This window comes from Apiotrichum porosum, assembly GCF_003942205.1.
Source record: "Apiotrichum porosum strain DSM 27194 chromosome Unknown scaffold_9, whole genome shotgun sequence".
In the NCBI taxonomy this organism is placed as follows: Eukaryota; Fungi; Basidiomycota; class Tremellomycetes; order Trichosporonales; family Trichosporonaceae; genus Apiotrichum; species Apiotrichum porosum.
The window spans coordinates 496,047-515,073 of record NW_021167116.1 but is presented as its reverse complement, the minus strand read 5'-3'; the positions used below and the strand labels follow the sequence as shown (position 1 = coordinate 515,073).

The 19,027-nt window shown below is 60.1% G+C and overlaps 7 protein-coding genes across 7 annotated transcripts; 2 read left to right on the top strand and 5 right to left on the bottom strand.

Moving 5' to 3' along the window:
* Positions 1–883: 883 nt before the first annotated feature.
* EHS24_009437 (uncharacterized protein) lies at positions 884–2,608 on the bottom strand (the record flags this gene model as incomplete). Its single annotated transcript, XM_028624720.1, has 4 exons — positions 884–2,078; positions 2,146–2,326; positions 2,387–2,474; positions 2,606–2,608. 4 exons carry the CDS (start codon positions 2,606–2,608, stop codon positions 884–886), a joined length of 1,467 nt encoding a protein of 488 aa, XP_028474888.1.
* Positions 2,609–6,066: 3,458 nt separating this feature from the next.
* EHS24_009436 (uncharacterized protein) lies at positions 6,067–9,924 on the bottom strand (the record flags this gene model as incomplete). Its single annotated transcript, XM_028624719.1, has 5 exons — positions 6,067–6,308; positions 6,348–8,742; positions 8,793–8,987; positions 9,049–9,313; positions 9,368–9,924. 5 exons carry the CDS (start codon positions 9,922–9,924, stop codon positions 6,067–6,069), a joined length of 3,654 nt encoding a protein of 1,217 aa, XP_028474887.1.
* Positions 9,925–12,243: 2,319 nt separating this feature from the next.
* EHS24_009435 (uncharacterized protein) lies at positions 12,244–12,723 on the bottom strand (the record flags this gene model as incomplete). Its single annotated transcript, XM_028624718.1, has 1 exon — positions 12,244–12,723. The coding sequence occupies one exon, from the start codon at positions 12,721–12,723 to the stop codon at positions 12,244–12,246; it is 480 nt and encodes a 159-aa protein (XP_028474886.1).
* Positions 12,724–13,228: 505 nt separating this feature from the next.
* On the bottom strand, positions 13,229–14,189 carry ARC18 (subunit of the Arp2/3 complex; the record flags this gene model as incomplete). The annotated part of the gene is made up of 5 exons (XM_028624717.1): positions 13,229–13,425; positions 13,593–13,802; positions 13,882–13,965; positions 14,031–14,133; positions 14,184–14,189. The coding sequence occupies 5 exons, from the start codon at positions 14,187–14,189 to the stop codon at positions 13,229–13,231; spliced, it is 600 nt and encodes a 199-aa protein (XP_028474885.1).
* A 209-nt stretch (positions 14,190–14,398) lies between these two features.
* Positions 14,399–15,022, top strand: DFR1 (dihydrofolate reductase; the record flags this gene model as incomplete). Its single annotated transcript, XM_028624716.1, has 2 exons — positions 14,399–14,513; positions 14,553–15,022. 2 exons carry the CDS (start codon positions 14,399–14,401, stop codon positions 15,020–15,022), a joined length of 585 nt encoding a protein of 194 aa, XP_028474884.1.
* Positions 15,023–15,125: 103 nt separating this feature from the next.
* Positions 15,126–17,688, bottom strand: PMT2 (Protein O-mannosyltransferase 2; the record flags this gene model as incomplete). The annotated part of the gene is made up of 3 exons (XM_028624715.1): positions 15,126–15,140; positions 15,202–17,277; positions 17,563–17,688. The coding sequence occupies 3 exons, from the start codon at positions 17,686–17,688 to the stop codon at positions 15,126–15,128; spliced, it is 2,217 nt and encodes a 738-aa protein (XP_028474883.1).
* Positions 17,689–18,320: 632 nt separating this feature from the next.
* EHS24_009431 (uncharacterized protein) lies at positions 18,321–18,989 on the top strand (the record flags this gene model as incomplete). The annotated part of the gene is made up of 4 exons (XM_028624714.1): positions 18,321–18,381; positions 18,441–18,737; positions 18,801–18,863; positions 18,919–18,989. 4 exons carry the CDS (start codon positions 18,321–18,323, stop codon positions 18,987–18,989), a joined length of 492 nt encoding a protein of 163 aa, XP_028474882.1.
* Between the last annotated feature and the right edge of the window lie 38 nt (positions 18,990–19,027).

Sequence of the window (19,027 nt, the reverse complement as noted above, 5' to 3'; positions counted from 1 at the left end):
TTCATCTTGTCCCGAAAGCTCGACAGCCCGCTGTTGCTCCTCGTGCTCTCGCGCGTCGCCACCTGCGTGATGGCTGCGCCGTCGTGTAATGTTGGTGCGTCCATGGACATGGCGGGTGGGTGTGGAGTGTGTGGGGGTGGGTGGATGGTGGTGTTGAGCGTTCCCTTTGCACTGTCCGTTGCTGTACACCGCTGTGCTGCCTGGCTGCAGCTGCCTGGCTGGCCGCTCACCGTAGGGGCCCTTGGGGTGTTTTGCGCTGGCAGTGGTCGGGGCTCCCGCCCACCTCTGCCGCCTGCCGCCGCCTCCGCCCAAACTCCCCCGGCTCCCCCGCCCACCAGAAGCACAAGAAGCCATTACCCGAGTGGCACCGAAAATTTGGCTTGGCACCCGCACTGTGGCACCTTGGCACCGGGCAGTGTGCACCTCTTGGTTGGTCCTGGGTACAACAATCCCCGGTATTGCATGCTGCAGGTATTGGCGATTGGGTATGGCTGTGGCAGGAGTAGTGCATATGCACAGAGTGGCGACTCGTGCCAAGGGCCTTGGCCAGAGGCGGGGGCCAGTGAAGAGACGAAATTTTCAACAGTCCCGCAGCAATTGTGGCACCGTGTCCATGACCGCAAAGGTTCCTCCTGGTCTCCACCGTCAAGTCACTGTCTGGAGCACAAAAAAACACAAGCTGCTCACGTCCACCTCTGAAGCACTGTGGCGGCAAGAAAGAACCATCTGCAGAGTAGTATTTTATCTAGAAGTGCATGCGGTGGCGCACTTGGCCCCGGACAATGGCTATATGGTACTAACTTGTGAATTAAAAAAAGGAAAAAGAGTTGTCTATGCTAGTGTTCCCCCCCCCTCATGCTATGGCTTAATAGCTCTCCTCGATCTACTGTGTCGAGGATGCCGAGGGAGCAGCCTCGATTTTCTCGGCCGGGTGCTCTTCGCCCTCGCCAATCTTGGTCTGCTCGGCAGAGGTGCGCATGGCGGGCATCTCGATGGGGCTGGAGGGAACGCGGTGGAGACGAAGCTCGGGGTCGGCGCCGACAAAGTCGACGTAAAACTCGCCGACAAAGGCCTCGTCCATGCCGACAATCTCGGCCTCTTCGTCGCAACGAAGGTTGAGGCCGGGGATAAAGTGCATGATCCAGAGGATGATCGAGGTCATGACGAACGAGTAGGCCATGCCCGAGGTGGCGTCGGCGAGCTGGTAGCCGAGCTGGATGTAGTTGTGGTTGATCCAGCCGCCGGGGATCTCGGTGAGGCCGTCAAAGCCAGCGACGCGCGAGTCGGCAAAGAGACCAGTGAGGACACAGCCGATGAAGCCGCCGACGCCGTGCGAGGCAAACACATCGAGGGTGTCGTCGACGTTGATGACGTACTTGAGCTTGGTGGCAAAGTTACAGCCGGCAGCGGTGACGACGCCAATGGCGACGGCGGCGGGCGAGCCCACAAAGCCCGAAGCGGGGGTGATACCGACAAGGCCCGAGATGGCGCCCGAGCAGAAACCAACGGCCGACCACTTGCGCTCGAGGCGCCAGTCAATGATCATCCAGGTAAGACCGCCGACAGAAGCAGCGAGGTTGGTGACGATGCAGGCCTGGATGGCGCGGAGGTTGGCCGAGAGCGCCGAACCGCCGTTGAAGCCAAACCAGCCAAACCAGAGGAGGACAGTGCCGATGACGACAAACGAAGTGTTGTGGGGCTTGTAGGCGAGGCGCTCAGTGCCCCATCCGCGACGCTTGCCGAGGTAGACGGAAATGGCGAGGGCAGCGGTACCGGAAGAAATGTGGACGGGGGTACCGCCGGCAAAGTCGAGGCCGCCGAGGATAAAGGTCCAGCCGTTCGAGTTCCAGGTCCAGCACGCAATGGGGCAGTAGACAATGGTCAACCACACAAACATGAAGACGAGGACGGGGCCGAGCTTTGCGCGCTCGGCAAAGCCACCGCACGCGAGGACCACGGTGATGATGGCGAACATGCACTGGTAGATGCAGAAGAGAAGAGCAGGGATGCGCGACGAGCCGATCGAGGGTGCGTCAAGCACATTGTTGAGACAGAAGTAACGGAGGGTTCCGATGAAACTGGGAAAAGGGAGGAGCGTCAGTTTTCGTGCCACGCCACACAGCCGGGGAGATAAGGCCCACTCACGCAGAGGCGTTGTCGGCAAAGGCAAGCGAGTAACCCCAGAAGAACCACTGGAAGGAGCCGACACCGACACCCGCCATGGACAGGAAGATCATAGAAAGAGCGTTTTTGCGGCGCAAAAGACCAGAGTAGAAGAGACCGACACCGGGGATCATGATCCAAACAAGGGCCATTGCGGTGACAACTGGGGGGGCGGTGGTCAGCCAACTGATAGCGGTCGTTGCGGCCATGCATTGAGACTCACTCCACGCAATATCGCCCAGGTTGTAGACGGCGGTGGTACCGTCTGACAACGTCGACACTAGGTCGCCGGAGGCATCGTATGTAACGTTCTGGGAGAGTGTAAGAAATGGTGGACGTGGACGGTGTGCGGTGCGCGGTGGTGGCGGCCACCCAAGTCGACTGCCTTGAGAGGCGCAGTGACTCGAGGATGGGTCCACTCGCGAGAGGGGTTACTCACCACCATAGTGAAGAAGAATGTAGAAAGTGGGTTGCTGGGAATCACGACCGTAACACAGGCCCCCCAGCTTTATAAACGATATCGTTCGGGGCGGGCAGGACGATGTGGCGTGTGTGGTTGATGCGCGGGCCAGTGTGGCTCTTGGTGGTCCAGGGGGGAAGGGGGGGCGGGGCGGGGTAGCCGGTCTCCGATAGACGATCGCAGCGGCGCCTCATTGGCTCCTGACAGGCGTTACCCATGGTGCAGCTTATCGATGGGTTCACTTATCTCGACTGTCCGTCCTTGGGTCAGGCAGGAGGTGTCTTGTTTCCCGTGCGCGCGTGTGCAGATTGTAGAGCCCTCCTTGCCGGAGATATGGACCGGATGCGCCACCCCCGCGCCCGTGCTGCCACCACCTGCCTGCGTTGGTCCCTGACACAAAGCCTGCCTCCTCCGGGTCTCACCGCTCACGCCGCGCGCCAAGGTTGCCGTGGGATGATAACGAAAGCTGCATGTCCCCCCCCCCCCCCCGCCCAATTGGCTCTTCCCATGCAAAATGCATTTCAATCACGCCGTGCTTATCTCTCGGGCTCCTGCGCTCCTGCGCTCTCCGGCCGTTTCCGACAGCGCGCCGACTCGAATGTGCTCCACCCCGAACGTGTTCCGTAGTCGTGCGTCCCTTCAATACGAGTGCACAAATACTCCTGTAAGACACAGCGTCATCAACAGCTGCAGGTGACTACCGATGCCTCAGACACCCCGGTCGTGTGATGGAGTAGTGATCAAAGACAACGATGCAAGCACGTATTCAATCTGTAAATGACAGCCCCGCGGCAGCCGTATCGCAGCTGCACAAGGAGCAAGGCGTCCTGCGTCCTGCACGGTCTGTGCCAAGCGAGTCCTGCGAGCACAGGCCTCCGCTGTCCTCCTAATTACCCAGGGCGGAGCGGCAGAACAGTGCATCCACTTCAAGACACAGCATCAGCACATGTGGCACTCGGCCACCTCCATACGCCTCCTCGCGGTGGACGCGCCCGTTCATTTACGAGAGAAGCGTGGACCTGCGTCCACCTCGCAGAAGAGCCGCACACGCGATCCGAGGAGGAAGCGAACGGCGACGCCGTCGCCAGTAGCAGCAACGCACCATTCTCCATTTCCCGAGAGTGTGTGTGTGCTGTGCCTCTTTCCCCTCTTCTCCCCCGGCGCACACGGGAATTGTAAACGGGTTATTCCCAGCCACGAACCAACAACACACGTTTCTCCCATCGCCCATCGCGAGCTACCGCGCGGGGGGAGGTACAATCAGCGCGAGCGATAGGACTTTTTGGCAGTCACAGTGGGACGCAGTGCGGTATGCATGTTACGTGTCGTGTGCGTAAAGGCACCAGATAGACGCATGCTTGGGAGCTATAGCTGGGGACGACACCACACCCATGGAGTGGGGAGGCGAGTGGGGAGTGCGGGCGGACCTGGAGGCGTGTGGCGGTCGGTATCCACCGCGCTGGGGGGTTCTGTCGTGACGACACACACCTTCTCTTCGTGGCGCGTGGGGGCGATGCGGAGAGTGTGGCGCTGGCGCTGGCGCGGGCGTGCTAAGAGAGAGAGCGCAGGCCGTGGCTTCGGTGTCTGCTAGGGAGGGAAACAGTGGAGATGGGAGTGGCATCGCCGGCACGACGTCCATGTTGTCCCGGACGTCACAATCCCCCAAACTTGTTCGGGAGCGCTGGACTGTTCATCTGTGGGCATGAAGCAATGTACTTGGCGTGCTTGTCGTGATACATGTCATTGGAACTCGTCCAAACGTCATGTGGCCAGGTATCCGCCAACTAGACGGCGAAAAACGACCTTGGTAACTATTGCGGAACCGCCACCACCAGCAGCCCATGTCGTTGTTGACCCTCCACAAGCCGCCATCCATGTGCGATAAGGAATTTCAAGCACGAATACATCAGCCACACATCTCCCCAATACAGTGGGACAAGTTCCAAGGCCACAACTGTGGTCTTTGCCCGTGGCCACTAATGTCAAAATCATCACAGAAGCCACTGGTCGGCCAACCGTCCGCCGCCACCGGGGTGGCAGCCAGCGGACAATTGAGGCTCCGCTCTGTGCGATGCGTGTGTGCGTGTGGGGCCGAGAAATCGGGCGTACAGGCTCGTCAGCCCCGAGGCGGTACCCCGCGCATCCGGGGGAGTACGGAGGGGGGGATGGGGGAGGAGGAGGTGCTCGTGAGATCGGATGGTGCGTGGCTTGCCCGAGTTGGAAGCCCGGCCGCGAGTGGACCGCTCTTGGTCGCCGCTCGTTGGATCGTTGGGCCGTCCAATCCAGGGAAGGGTCAGATTAATCAGTAAACCTCCTCTCTCTCTCTCTCTCTGATCTCGGCCGGTCCTGACTGGCTTACAGGAGGACCCCGGATCCCCGACATATGCATGTACATGTGCATCCACCCCCGTCGACGTCCGTCGACGTCCGACTGTGAAGCGATCGTTGGCCGCGTTCCGGTTGGCTGAGGCGAGATTCAGATTTCGGCAGGACCTCCCCCCCCGCGGGCCGTCTCAGGGCCGCGCGCGCCTTTGTCCGTCTTCGAGGCGTCTGTCATCTTGTCTAGCTTGTGGTTCGACGACGCGTTATCAGCTGTACGAACGCGACGACGTTACTGGCTGCAGATTGACGAGCGACGCGTATTTGCTGGTTAGATTGGATCAATCAAGGACACGCGAGAGAGGGTTACCACTTAATGTCGATCTAACTCCTTGGGCTCGTCTGGCCCCCGTTCTCGGTCCGAGGTGGGGTGGCGCTTGCCGTGATCACGGCCGAGCACGTACACTACACTACACTACTACTGCGCTGCACTAGTCACTAGAATGGGGCCAGCAACTGGCCAGTCGGGACAGAGCAGTGCGCAGTGCGCTCTGGCGAATGGCAGTGAAGGGTCTCTGGTATGCAGAGTTATCCCGCCCCCCCCCCCCCCCCCCCTGTTCCAGTTGGACGAGGTTTAGATGGGAGTGGAGTGAATGGAGGCCGCCGAGAGTCATGGCCGATGTAGGGATGATATCAGCAAGGGAGGGAGGAGTAGGTTTGCAGGGCAAGTCTGGATACACTTGTGGGGGGGCCGGATCGGCAAGGGGTGCTCTGGAGCCTGCTTGCTTGCTTGACGTGAACGCTGCGGCCGACGTTGAATACGACCACGTCAGGGGCACTCCCCCGGCATGGGCCAGTCATCTCGAAGGCCAACGCAGGTCCCATTCATCCACCTCGCCACATTGCCAGGCAGTGGTCCCCTACAGCCACCATCCCCGCTGCACCCCACTGCCCTGCGCATCCTGTACGGTCTCATGCACGATGCTAACATATATTGGAGTCCTACAAGAGGACGAAGTGGTACTGGTCATTGCTGTGGGGGTGGTGGTGGGTGACTACTAAAAAAACAAAGAAAGAAAAAAAAGAGGTAACGGATCGTTTCTAAAGGGGGGGCTTCTTTTCATCTACGGGGTGGCCGCGCTGCCCCTGCGCGAAACGTTCTGGGGGGCACGGCCAATCCCCATGCCCATGCGGACAAGCGTCTCGATCGCTGCGGCGCCGTTGGCCTGAATGTCCTCGTCCCAGACCGCGCGGCCCTTTTCAAAGATGCACACAATGGTCGAGCCGCCAAACGCAAACCAGCCGAGCTCGTCGCCGCGGTCGACCATTTGGCCCTCCTCCACAGATGTGCCGATGGAGCCGACCACTGAGGATGTCAGTTGACGATACAGTACTTTCAACTCACTCATTGCGCCGACCCAGACGGTCATGACGGTGCCAAACTCTTCGCTCTCAATGGGCACAATCTTGCGGACGTTTTCGCCATACACGTCGAGCGCAGTCCTGATGGCCTGCGGGTTGACGGTGTAGTATTCGCCGTCGATCATGGTCATCTTGCCGATACGGCCACGGACAGGCGAGTGGAAGCGGTGGTAGTCCTGGGGAGCGAGACGGAAGATGGCCAACGCGCCACCGTCATAGTTGTCCCACTGGCTGCGGTACGCGGGGCCCAGGAGACGCGCAACGGAAAAGTCGCGGCCCTTGATCCAGATCTGGGTCGCGTCGCTGACCGTGTCAAAAGCCATCATGCGGCAGTCGGCGGCAGACACGAGGCGGTAAGGGTTGTCGGGCTCGTCGAGGGGCCGTGCCTCGGGCTTGAGCTTGCGGTAAAAGAACTCGTTAAACGTCTTGAACGAGCTGAGCGGGTCCCTGATCTCGGCAACGTTGAGGTTGTGGAACGCAATAAACGGCATAATGTCCGCAGCCGACGAGGGAGAGTTGTACTTTGTTCCTTGCTTGACCGACATGGACTTGAGCAGCTTGCGCGCCCGCGCACCCGCCATTTGTGTCCTGGCACCCTTGTACAGGACTCGGATACCGATACGCACATACACGGCCATCTTCTCCTCTTGCAACTGGCCCGTAAGGCGGTCCTGCACCAGGATGTTGGCAGAGTTGGCGCCCAACGAGTACTGTCCCACAGCCACCTTGTTGATAATCTTGGAAACAAGCTTGCGCTGGGCCTGGCTCGGGGTAACGTACGACGCAGAGACGATGCGGTCGACACGCGACCAGTCCACAGACGCACAGATGGCAAGGTGCGTGACCATGTCCTGCTCAGATCGCTTGCCCATGCGTGGCCGGTGGCAGAGAGGACACTCTTTAATGTTGATGACGCGCTCAACGGACATGCCCGGGACCTCGGAGTCTTCCACGTCCGAGCTAACCGGCGACGAGCTGACGGCCGAGTAAGACTCGACTTTAAGCGCCGGGACAGTGTTGGAACGGAAAGCCGGCGTAGAGTCGGAGCCAGTCGCCGCCGCGTCGGTGCCATTCTTCTCGCTGCTGTAGTCGCTGCCACCGCCGCCGTTGATATCGCGAGGCCAGTTCGAGTCGAGCAAGCGGTTACTCAGTTCGGTGGGGTCGACGGCGTCGGAGAGGTGGCGCTTCTGGTCGCGTGTCTTGGACACTTCGCCCTCGAGACACTGCACAACCTCGTCAAACGTGAGCTCGTCCTTGTCGGCCGACTTGCCAAACTTGGCAAAGTAGCCCTCAATGGTCTTGTTCGTGAGGGTCGAGCCGAGCGAGTCAAGCATGGACGACAGCTCGAGGTACGATATAGCGCCAGTGTCGTCCGAGTCGTACTGCATGGCGTACTGGCGCCAGAAACGCTGACGAAGGGCGTCATAGGGCTCGTACTTTGCACGGATCTTGAGCATGGGCGCGTGACGGGACTCCCACGGCGACGACTTTTGAGTGGTGATGGGCAAGCTAAACTCTTTGGTCTCGTGCTTGCCGTCGACGCCTTTACCGTACAGGCCAGAGACGGAGTCGGGCTGAGGCGCGTCCTGCATGAGCTCCTGGAGCGGGAGGGTGCACGTGCCGACCATGTCGTTGCCCGAGATCTTGTCCCAGTCGAGCACAGCCATCTGAACGGTAAACTGCTCCTCGTGCTCGTGCACATGGAAGACGAGCTTTTCGTTCCATGTAGGGTTGAGTGAGTGACGAATGACGCGGGTACGGAAGACCTTTTTGCCAAACGAGACGACCACAAAGGGGTCCATGTCCCAGCCGAGCTTGATGGCATTCTTGATCTTGGGCAAGTCCTCGGCGCCGTTGATCTCCATGACGACGATACCGCGCACGCCCTTGTTGTCGCCAAGGTTGAACTGGCGGGATCGTGCAGACTTGCCACGACGGAAGATGGTCTTGCGCTTCTTGGCAACAGTGCCCGGGGTGCCGGGGATGCCAGGGGTGGTGGGCGTAGACGACTCGCCGCCAGACGAACGGCGGCTCCACGGCTTGCGGGGCGACGAGGACAGAGTAGGCTGGTCGGGGTGCAGCTTGGTCTCGGCGAGCTTCTGGTCGATGAGCTGGACACCTGCCTCGTCGAGAGGCGACGCGTCAAGCATGTTGGCAGGTGACTCGTGCAGGAGTCCATCGTCGTCGCCTTGCAGGGCGTCCTCCATCTCGTCCTCGTCCGAGCTTGAAAGACCGTCGTTGAGGTAGTACTGCTCCAAGGAGGTATCTTGTGGCGGGCCGACAAGAGGCGCGACAAGGGCCGACGTCAGAACCGAAAATCCCGCCTTTGTAGTGTGCTGGTCGTCGTCGGTCATCACAACAGTGCCGATGCCCTCGTACTGGAGGATACGTCAGCAGGGCGTTATCCGGGGGAGCATGTGGTACGCACCGCAGGGACACCGAGAACACCAGACTGGTTCCCGAGGAATGCCCTTGAGAGGACAGTGTCAAAGACCTTGCGAACCTTTGCGAGTGCGTCGGCCGCGTTGGCCGCGCCAGGCGGGCTGAGGAATCCCATCTGCAACTGGACGCTTCCCGACACCTTTTGCTTGCGACGGGTCGAGACGAGCTCGAACGAGTTTGGCTATTGCGTTAGTCTCCCTCGTCGACGACGACGAGGACCTCGGCATCACCGTTGCACTTACCTTCAGTCCTTCGTCCCACAGCTGCGCAGAGCCACCGGCAAACCACTGGTCCACGCCGACGAATAGCTCGCCCATGTACTCTTTGCCGATCATGTCCTTGTCCCACATGACAGCCTCGAGGCCGCGGCCGCCGATCACGCCAGCGAGGGAAAGATAGATGGGAAAGTCAAACGTGCTTCCGGCAGCCGGCCAGGTCGGGTTGAGCGACCGCTTGATGACTGACGTGGTGAACCGGGTCTGAGGAGGCATCAAGACGGACACGTAGCTGTTTGGCGCGTCAGTCATGCACAGCTGTGGCGTAGTTGGCCTCGGTGCTTACGGGTCAGAGAGACCATTGCGGTCCTTTGCGACCAGGCCCTCGGCGCTGACGACGCGAACACGGAGCGTAGCGGCAGGCTCCTCGCCCTCGAGAGGCTTGCGCGGGCCCCGAGCAGTGGCAACCACCTGGGACGCGTCGAGGATCATGCTGCCGCCGACGTTCTGGTGGTGCCTACGTCGGCGGGTGAAGCCACGCTTCTTCGCGGAAGCAGCTGCGGTGACCTCATTCGGCGGCTCGAGAAGCGTGGACGCAGTCGAACAGGTGCCCTGGCGCGAAGTCGTCGCGGTGGACGCTGGGGCGAGCGGGTCCTCGTCGTCGACGGCCGATGGAGTACCCGTCCCGCCGGTGCTGCCCATTCGCGCCGGGAACGTTGCGACCGAGTAGACGGCCGAGCCGGCCAGCTTGAGCGGCTTGAGCGGCTTAGATGCCAGTCGCTTCAGGCGCGGTTTGGAGGTCGACGGAGCTGGGGACGACGATGCTGGATAGGGGGAAGGGGGGAGGCCCGCCGCCATAACCTTGTCTGCCTGTGACGTGTTGTCCTCGGCCTTGAGGGTCATGATGGGGGCGGAGGCGTGGGCGGGTGGAGTGGTTGTTGTTGGTGGTGTTGACTGGTGAGGGGGGGGTGGGGGGGCCGAGGATGCGAGAGACAGAGAGACGGCGACGATAGCGAGTTTACATTAACGAGTGGGGTAAGAGGACGTGGAGGTCGTGGAGAGTGGAGAAAGAGAGACGACGAGCGAGCCGCACCCCCCCGGTTGTTGGTGGGTATACCAAAAGGCGAAACGGTCGCGCCTGGCCAGCCGCGCCCTTTTATGTCATGGCATGGGTTGTGGCCCGTCAGGATCGCTCGCTCGCTCCGGCCCCCGCCTGCTGCTCCTCGGCGTCTAGCGCATGCGTCTGGTGTTCCCATGCAATGCATCGCCTGCAGGACAAGGACGGCAGCAGCTTCATCTAGGCATGCATATGGGCAAGTGCCGTTGGGCGGCCGGGCGGGGGTCCAGACCGGCTGTGGCGACGAGCCACCAAACGAGGCGCGCTGCGCACCGCCATCCAAAACGTAGAGCGCACAGGAACGACCCCGAGATGCAACAACAGGAGCGGGCCGCAAAACACGGAGATCACGTGAGCTGACATGTATATGGAGACAGCTCTGAAAGGACAGCGCGACAGAAGTAATCAAGCAAGCCGGGAGCTGCAGCGAGGTCGACGATGCATGGCGAAGGTGTGTGTTGTGGCCATGGTAGCTCACCACTCCCCCATGGAGACTGCCGCCATCCCGCCGGGTCAGCCGGATGGCTGCGTAGCTGCGATCGACCGGCGGCCGCCACGGGCGACCGGGTGGTGTTCTTCACTCATGCAGGGGCCGCGTCCTGGACATGGTTTTCCACGACGGCCTCGACACGATGGGGCATCTGGTATTACAGACACGAATGGGTACCGACTGCGCGATCTGCCCGTCCACCTTGCCTCAAGTAGCCGTGTGAGGGTAATGTTCGTTGGCTTACATGCCTCAAGTCGCCGTGTGAGGGACATGTTTGTTGGGCTTACGTGGGCAAACGGCGACGAATGCAACCCCCCCAGCGGCCAGCGGCCGACGGGAGCCATGAATGGAACTAACTATCATCCACGAATGCCGTCCCTCGTCTACTACGTCAGCCGCAGTCAATCTCCACAAACTGTCCACGACGAGGTCATATGAGGGCTCCTTTTCACCCAAGGTTTTCAGCACGACTGCATCCGACGTGCCGAGTGGCCGCGAGTGCGCGAGTGCGCGAGTGGCTAGCCAGCGGGAGAAGTTGGGACGGCCCGAGCAGGGATGAGGACAATTAGGACTGCTCGTTGAACATGGCGCGCCCTGTGTATCGACGGACGTAGGGGGGGCGCGGGCGAACAGTGCATTCAAAAGACCTCTAAAAAATGACCAGCACGTGCGCTGGGATAACTCAATGTTTAACATCTCACTCGCCTTTTACTAGTAAGATCCGGGGCTGTCCCAGAATACGCACGTTCGAATTTCTTCTACCTTCTCCTCGTGAGACAAAACATCCTTTTTGAGGATGATTGCAGTCACGTCGTCGTTGGAACACCATATGGCAGTGCAGATCTGCAGAGCAGAGTAGGGGCGTAGGTGACATCCAGAAAGGGCGTGTATGCATAGTTGGGAGTGTACAGCGACGACAGCAGCGTGTGGGTGGTGTGTGTGGCGGATGCTGTCATCTTTTTGCGCCGATTTCGTTTTCGTTTTCATCGTTTGACAGCAGCAAATGAGGGTACACGTCGTTTAAGAGACGGGTCTAGGGTACCTGTACCCCCACACTTCCTTGCTTGGGGTGTAAGGAAGAGGACAGAGAGCTCCGGGTTGTCCCAGCCGGGTGCACCGGATTGCAGGGCAAGAGGCATATGCAAGCTGGTTATTGTTTTAATTATTTTCCTCTTTTCAGTTGGCTTGATCGCCCCCCCCCCCCCCCACCCCCCAATCTCCGCACTGCACCTTGCTCATGTCAATACGTGGACGCGGTTCGTGGTCAATTTATATCGCAAGCTGCAAAACATGTATATTGGTAGTCTATAGACAGAAGTCTTCGTAAACAATACCGCGTAGGACGCGCTTCAGTCAATAATTCCTATGTCGTTGTTGCACTCCTGCTCGCGGGTCTACTTGTCACACCGAGCTGGCAGTCAGTAACAGGCTCCCCCACAACAAAGCCATTACATGCTCCGGCGAACACGCACCACCCGCTTCACGGTTTCAGACGGCTCGACTGACTTGCTGTGTTCTTGGAAGTGCAGTATCGGATCGCCACGGTGTATTTTATGTTTGTTGTGTTTGTTTGTTTTGGGTGTGTTTAGGTGTGCGGCTGTTCAGGCGTGGTGATTTACAATTTGCCAACCTGGGCCGGGCAGCTCATCTCGAGGAGGGTGTAACTGCGACGGGCGACGGCGACGAGTTGATCAATACGCGAGTGGGGGTGTCCCGTGTGTCCGTTGGAGCTCGGGGTGGCAGTGGAGCCGGAGCCGGAGCCGGAGCCGTTGACGCTGGGCGTAGAAGAAGTGAGGACGGCCTCGTCTCCCTGGACCGTCCCGATCGGCGCCCACTCTCCTTCATAGCCGTACGGGATCTCACGGCTGAGGAGGCGGATGGCGACAAAGTACAGCATGTCGGTGTCCATGTCTGGGTACTGCTGGCGGAGGTACGCGAGGAGTGGGGCATGCAGGTTGTGCGGAGCGTCCCAGGTCAACCACGAAGACAAGGTGGCGCCCGTGGTGTTGCTGTCGACGACATGGAGGTGGGCAGTGGGAACAACGGCAAACGGGACAGCGGCGGACGAGCATGTGGCGGAATTGGTGGTGGACATGGCGACTGGCAGGCAGGCGGTGAGGATGGTTTGACAGGATGGTGGGAGGTGTAGTTTGTGGGAGTTGGAGGCTCTCTCGATGCATGTCGCGACTTATGAGCCTGCGCCGTGCAGTGCTCAGAACGCACGTTCACCAAAAGCTACGGATAACAACTGATCCACTGTGGGCCCCTCATCATTCACAATCACACTTCACTCGCTTCCGGGGAAAGGAGAGGACAATGCGCTGATCCCTTCATCAGACCAACTCACATCGCCTCGTCCGCATCCCCGTCTACCCCGCCCGCACACGAGTCACAGAAGAGGGTCGGTCCCTCGACACTGGAGGGCACGTACAATCCTTGCATCATCATCATTCTGCTACTTCTAATTCGACGGCGTGCGCCGCCAGTGCTCACCCCCGCTGCGGGCATGCTCGGGCGCCGCATCGCACGGCAGGCAGCGCGCAGCTCCGTCCCGCGCGTATCCGTCATCTCTGTCCCACCTGCTCCAACGGCATGCTGCTTTAAGCACTCAGCGAGCAGCCCATGAAGCGGCGCTTCTGGAACGACATCCACCACTTGCTGGGCTGCGCGGCGCGGGCACCGAGCTGACCAGTGGGCTGGCCGTCGGCGCCGAGAAGCTGCTCCTGCGGGTACAAGCGGTCGACGAGGCGGAGGGCAGTCTCGGTGCGCGCGTGGGTGAGGTACGAGCGGAGCTGGTCTGGGGAGTCTGTCAGCGAACTCGTTACGAGCATGGGGCAGTGTCTGAGGCGGGTAAGTGGGCAGTGGGCTCCGCGGTGCCAGCTTTGATGCCGACGCGAGAAGCTGACAAAACGGATGCCTACATCACCCACGACCGCACAACACACTCCCCCATGGGGCACTCACCGGCCTCGTGACGTGACGCGGGGGCGTGGTACATGCTGTTGAGGGGGAAGCCGGCGTCACCGGGGAGCGCAAAGCTGTCCACGCTCAGAGTCTGCAGCCTCTTCTGGGCCTCGACGTGACCGGGGGATGGGCGGCCCGGTGCGGGCGCAATCTTGGTCAGGCAGTCGGAGATGAACAGGATGAGGTAGATGAGTGTACGGTCCGCGGGGCCTGTGAAGACACTGTGTCAGTACAGTGATTCGACGAGTAATGCGGCTGTGTGCGCGCGCGGTTGCTTGCGGTGACGCACCCTTGATCTCAAAGTTGCGGAACAGGCAGTTGGCGCGGAACAGGTCGAGCGCCTCCTCGATGATATCCGGCTGGCTGGGGTCGGCTGCAGCCTGTCAGCAGATGTACACTGCACAAGGAGCAAGACGGGCGTGGACGTCGGCAACGTACCGGCCTGTGGGGCGTTGCCGCGCGCCTTGGTGTGGTTGAACGGCAGCATGGCCGTGTTGCCCGCCTGCTGGACGGGCTCGTCGTTGAACGCAGAGTGGTAGGCCTGGGAGTATGGTCAGCGCTTGCTCTGCGCTGCGCAGTGCCTCGACGTACGGGCATGGTGCTGTGGATGATGGATGAGAGGAAGAGTCCCAATCTGACGGCGAGGGTCGAGAACAGCACATCGTCATTGCCAGCAGGCCCGAACACCGCACCTTATGTGGCCCACCCCGTTAATCCCCGCGCAGCCGTCATTTCCACCTGGAGTCGTTGACTTTTGTGGACGCGACGCGTCTCTTGTCAACAAATACCACACACCTTCTACCACCATGCCCACATCACCCCGCCTCACAGCCATCGTCGCAGCAACGGTAGAGGGCGGTATCGGACGCGACGGCGGCTTGCCGTGGCGTCTCCCCGGTGAGATGAAGTACTTTGCACGAGGTGAGCTGCACCTTTTGGGTTGAAACTCACGCCCCACAGTCACCACTGGCGAAGCATCGACGCTGCCCACCGGATCCCGCAACGCAGTCATCATGGGGCGCAAGACGTGGGACGGTATTCCGCCCAAGTTCCGTCCCTTGAAGGACCGGCACAACCTCGTCGTGTCGCGCGCCGGCGTCGACGTCAGCAACAACACCAACACGACGGCCCACGGCTCGCTCGAGGACGCAATCACGCTTCTGCCCGAGTCGACACACCGCGCGTTCCTCATTGGCGGCGCCCAGCTGTACGACCAGGCTCTGCCCCGTTACTGTGACCGCGTGCTGCTCACGCGTGTGTTGGACAAGATTGAGTGCGATGCCTTTTTGGCCGACTTCACGTCGGACAAGAGCTGGAGGCAGGCCAGTCACAAGGACCTGTGTGAGTGGGTTGGGTGGGAGGTGCCCGAGGGCGAGGTGGAAGAGAAGGGCACAAAGTATAGGTTTGAGATGTGGGTGCGGGACTTGTAGACAGAGTGCGGGATCTATGACATTCATGCACTGGGGGGGTTATACTCTGATTGAGCACTGCTATCTCTTCAAAGCTACATCGGGGAAGTTGTGCGTGTGTGTTTTAGCGGTTGTAGATCTGGGAAAAGACAAGTCAGCATACCGTTGTCGAACACGAACTCTCTGTCAAGACAACTCACGTTCCACGTGTCGCGCCACTGCCAACCTGGGTGGTCGTTGACCGGGCCGTGAATACCAAGGGCCAGGTCCTTGAACCACCAGAAGTTGACGACAACAGACACGGTCCACAGGACAAACCAAACCAGCTTGGACTTGTCCGACCAGCGAGGGGACGAGAAAATATACGTGTCGAGCATGTGTCCTGCCAGCAGCACGGCAAACCACAGCGTCGGGAGATAGTGGTGGAGATAGGTGACACGACCCATGATGAGGAAAGGAGCGTAGTGTAGGAACCAGCCAAAGAAGGCATACTTGCCGACGTAGAGGAAGTGGTCCCACTGGCCCGGGAGCCAGTCGTTGTAGTGACGCTGCATGCGGAGGAGGAACCAACCGGCGGTGACGAGGCTGAGTCCGACGCAAATGGTCGAAAAGTACCAGATAATGGGGGTACCCAGGAGATAAAACTTGATCATGTTGTCACCCCAGCCACACATGCGGAGACCGAGGTGAAGGAATGGCCAGTCGAAGGGCTGCGACGCGAGAATGTCCTCCTTGTCCGGGTCGGGAACAAGGGCATTGTTCGACGTCCACATGGCAACGTTGAGGTGCGAAAAGTCACGCCAGAATGGCGACTTGTAGAGCTTGACGTTACCCTTGGGCAGCTGCTCGTTCCAGTGCGACTCGACGTTCCAGTAGGTGTGAACGTCCTTTTTGTTGTTCTCCCTCGCGCAAGTGACCTCGACCTGCTTGAAACCCCACTGGGGGAGGACCGAGTTGGCGGCGCGAAGGTAGCAGCCAAGGTTGGCGTGCTTGAAACGCATGCGCGTGGTAAGGGAGTGAATGCGGCCGTCGGCCTGGTCCGACTTGGTACGGTGAGTGTCGTCGACAATCTCGACCACCCAGTGGTCCTGGGTGTCGCCAATCGACGAGTTGCCGTAGCCAGAGACCTCGTACGCCTCCTTGGTGACGGGGGCGTTGATGGGGTGAGAGTGGAGGTTGCGGTTGGTCATGTAGTGAACAAGGCGGATAGTGTCGCCATCCTGGAGGTAGCGAACCTCGTCAGGGTTGACAGAGTCGCCCCAGGTCGGGGTGATAATCCAGTTGTTGTTGTCGTCCTTGTAGTGGTAGCAAGTGACCTGCTGCTGGGCCGAACCGGCCGGGTAGGTCTGGACGTGCGAGTGAAGGAGACCGCCACCGTAGCCATAGTTTTTCAGCGTGAGCTTTGAACCAAAGGCGACCTCGAGGGGCGAGTCGGCAAAGTCGTTGCCGACCAGGTGGGACTGGAAGAGCGAGCTCATCTGAGCGTCGCCGGGGCCCGAGCGGTTGAGAATCATGAAATGGATCTTGAAGCACGAGGCGTAGACGATGAAAGGAATGACGATGAGGCAGAGAATGCGGGCGAGCCAGTGCTTCAGGTAGTTGCGTGCTGACATGGAAAGGTCGCCAAACTTGTTCCAAAGGTCTTCAATGGTGTAGAGACCGACGACAGCCGTGGCAAACATGCCGACCCACTTGACCGAGCAGACACAGCCGATCGACCATCCCGTGAAGACCAGCCAGATCCACCAGTCGTCGCCAAATGCGTCGTGGCGCTGGTTGTGGAACTTGACGAGGCCAAGGAAGGTTGTAAAAGTGAAGAACAGGAGCATCGAGTCGAGGAGAATGAATCGCGAAATGCAGAGCCATCCAACGTCGCAAAGGACGCAAATGGTGACCCAGTGACGGGCGTAGCGCGACCAGCCGAGCTCGCCAGCGGTGAACCATGCGAGTGGGACGAGGGCGACACCAAACGACGCCAGGATGACGCGCATCGCAGTGTAGGGCACGTCGTCTGGGTAAGTCACGCCCGACTTGAACTCGAACTGTCCGTGGTAGCCCGACAGGACACCGGCCAGGCCGACGAGCATCTTGCCCAGAGGAGGGTGGACATCAAAGTAGAAGTCGCGATTGATGTAGTGAGTGCCGAACTTGCCGAAATGGGCCTCGTCCCATACCACATAGTTGGCCGCGCCGATCCGCCAGTAACGAGTGATCATGCTCAGGAGCGTGTACACCACTGTCCACACAATCTCCTCGTGCTCCTGGTAAATCCCGCGCTGCAACATTGTCAGCAAACATGTCGCGTCGCGTTGTTCTGGAACTGCCACCCCTCGTGTCGAGGAACACTGCCGCGCGTAATTATAGCCCGGGGCTGCGCTTCACTGCCTCAGCTGCGGAGCGACCTTTGGCGCTGCCAGCAATGCCGCGCGCAGAGCCTTGCGCGTATTTTCTTTGAGCTGCAGCGGAGCAAGGCGTCCTTGTACGCCGACAGCTCCGCCCGCCTCGCCCTCTCCTCCGGGACAACCAACGTTGGGCTGGCTCTATACACCAACTCCACTCACCCAGCCTTCCAATCGTTGCCTTGGCGGGAGTCCACGACGACCACCGATTCCGGGGCCGGCGCCATGGCCCTTGTCCCACTTGCCCGAGTCGTCTTGCTGGAGAAGCTGCTCCTTTTCTGCGTCCATGCTGAAGAGCGGTAGTGCTTCGCCTGATTCCGAAGGGACGCCCGATGCTGTGTGCGCGGGGAGAGCAGAACCGTAGGTGCTGGGTGCGACTCTAGTCTCCCAGGGCCTTGGGTCTGCTATGTCGTCGTCGTCGTGGTACTGCGTGCGGCGATGTGTAGTCGACCGCATAAAGAGGGGTTGGAAGATGAAGTGGGAGAAAAGGGGGGAGAGACGAACAAGTGTAGAAGAATGTGAAAGGGGATGAGAACGGGCCAAAACACACAGACGGAACCACCACTGACACGTCGCGTCAATGAGCAACGAGGCTGTGAGCGGATGGGAGAGACGAGCCACGAGGGTTGCCCGCATGCGTGTGTTAAATGGGGGGATTACATAAGCAATATGACCCGCCCCGCCTGCAACACGCACAGCCAGGGGCCGCGTCGATCATCCCCCTCTCGCGGATATCCTCTGAAACGCACCCCGCACCAAAATAGCAAGGCGCGCAACCGACAGTTTGCACGCCTAACGTAACTACGTGCTTGACGCGCCTATTAATGCCGATCTCAACTTCCAACTAACTTGCGTTTTCGGGTCATGTCGAGGCGAAAGGCAAGACTCATCGACCCAACAACATCATTGCACCCACCGTCATGCTCGCCCTCCGTCGTCTGCCTGTCACCTCATTCCGCGCGCTCCACACCTCCTCGGTCGGTACGTACCTTTCCCCGTCAAGCCTCAACTCTCGCTGCGCGCTCCAACTAACTCTCCAGTCGCCCGCCGGGCCAAGCCATCCGAGTCGGTCGAGGTCGAGGACGACGCCGCCGACGACCTCTTTGACGACCTCGACGCTGTCGCTTCGTCGTCGTCCTCGTCGGTGGACCGCGCCCAGCGCCGTGCTCTTATTGTCGACAACATTCTCAACAAGAACATTGAGCGCGTGGGCGAGCTCCGTAAAGTCGCCCAGCTGTCGGATACGCCCGCCGACCTCGAGGGCCTGGGTGCCGTGCTCAAGTCGTGGCGTGTGGCTGGCAAGAAGGTGACGGAGCAGACTGCCAAGGAGATTGTCGGTGAGTGGAAACGCGCAGACGAAGCGAGAGGCGGGGGACAAGGACATGGGCTAAACAGGACAGGCCGCTGCATCAACCTCGGCCGTCCCGACCTGGCGAAGGAGTACTCTTCCGACATCTTGACATGTGAGTTACACTGACTCTCCCAACCTCGGCGCCCTCAGCTGACGCAGCGTCACAGACGGTTTCCCCGTCCTGCCGAAGGCCACTGCCATCAAGCTTGCCAAGGAAACCAAGGCGCAGAAGGCTTAAGAGATTTAGTTGTCCGGTCATATTATGTCACCACTTGC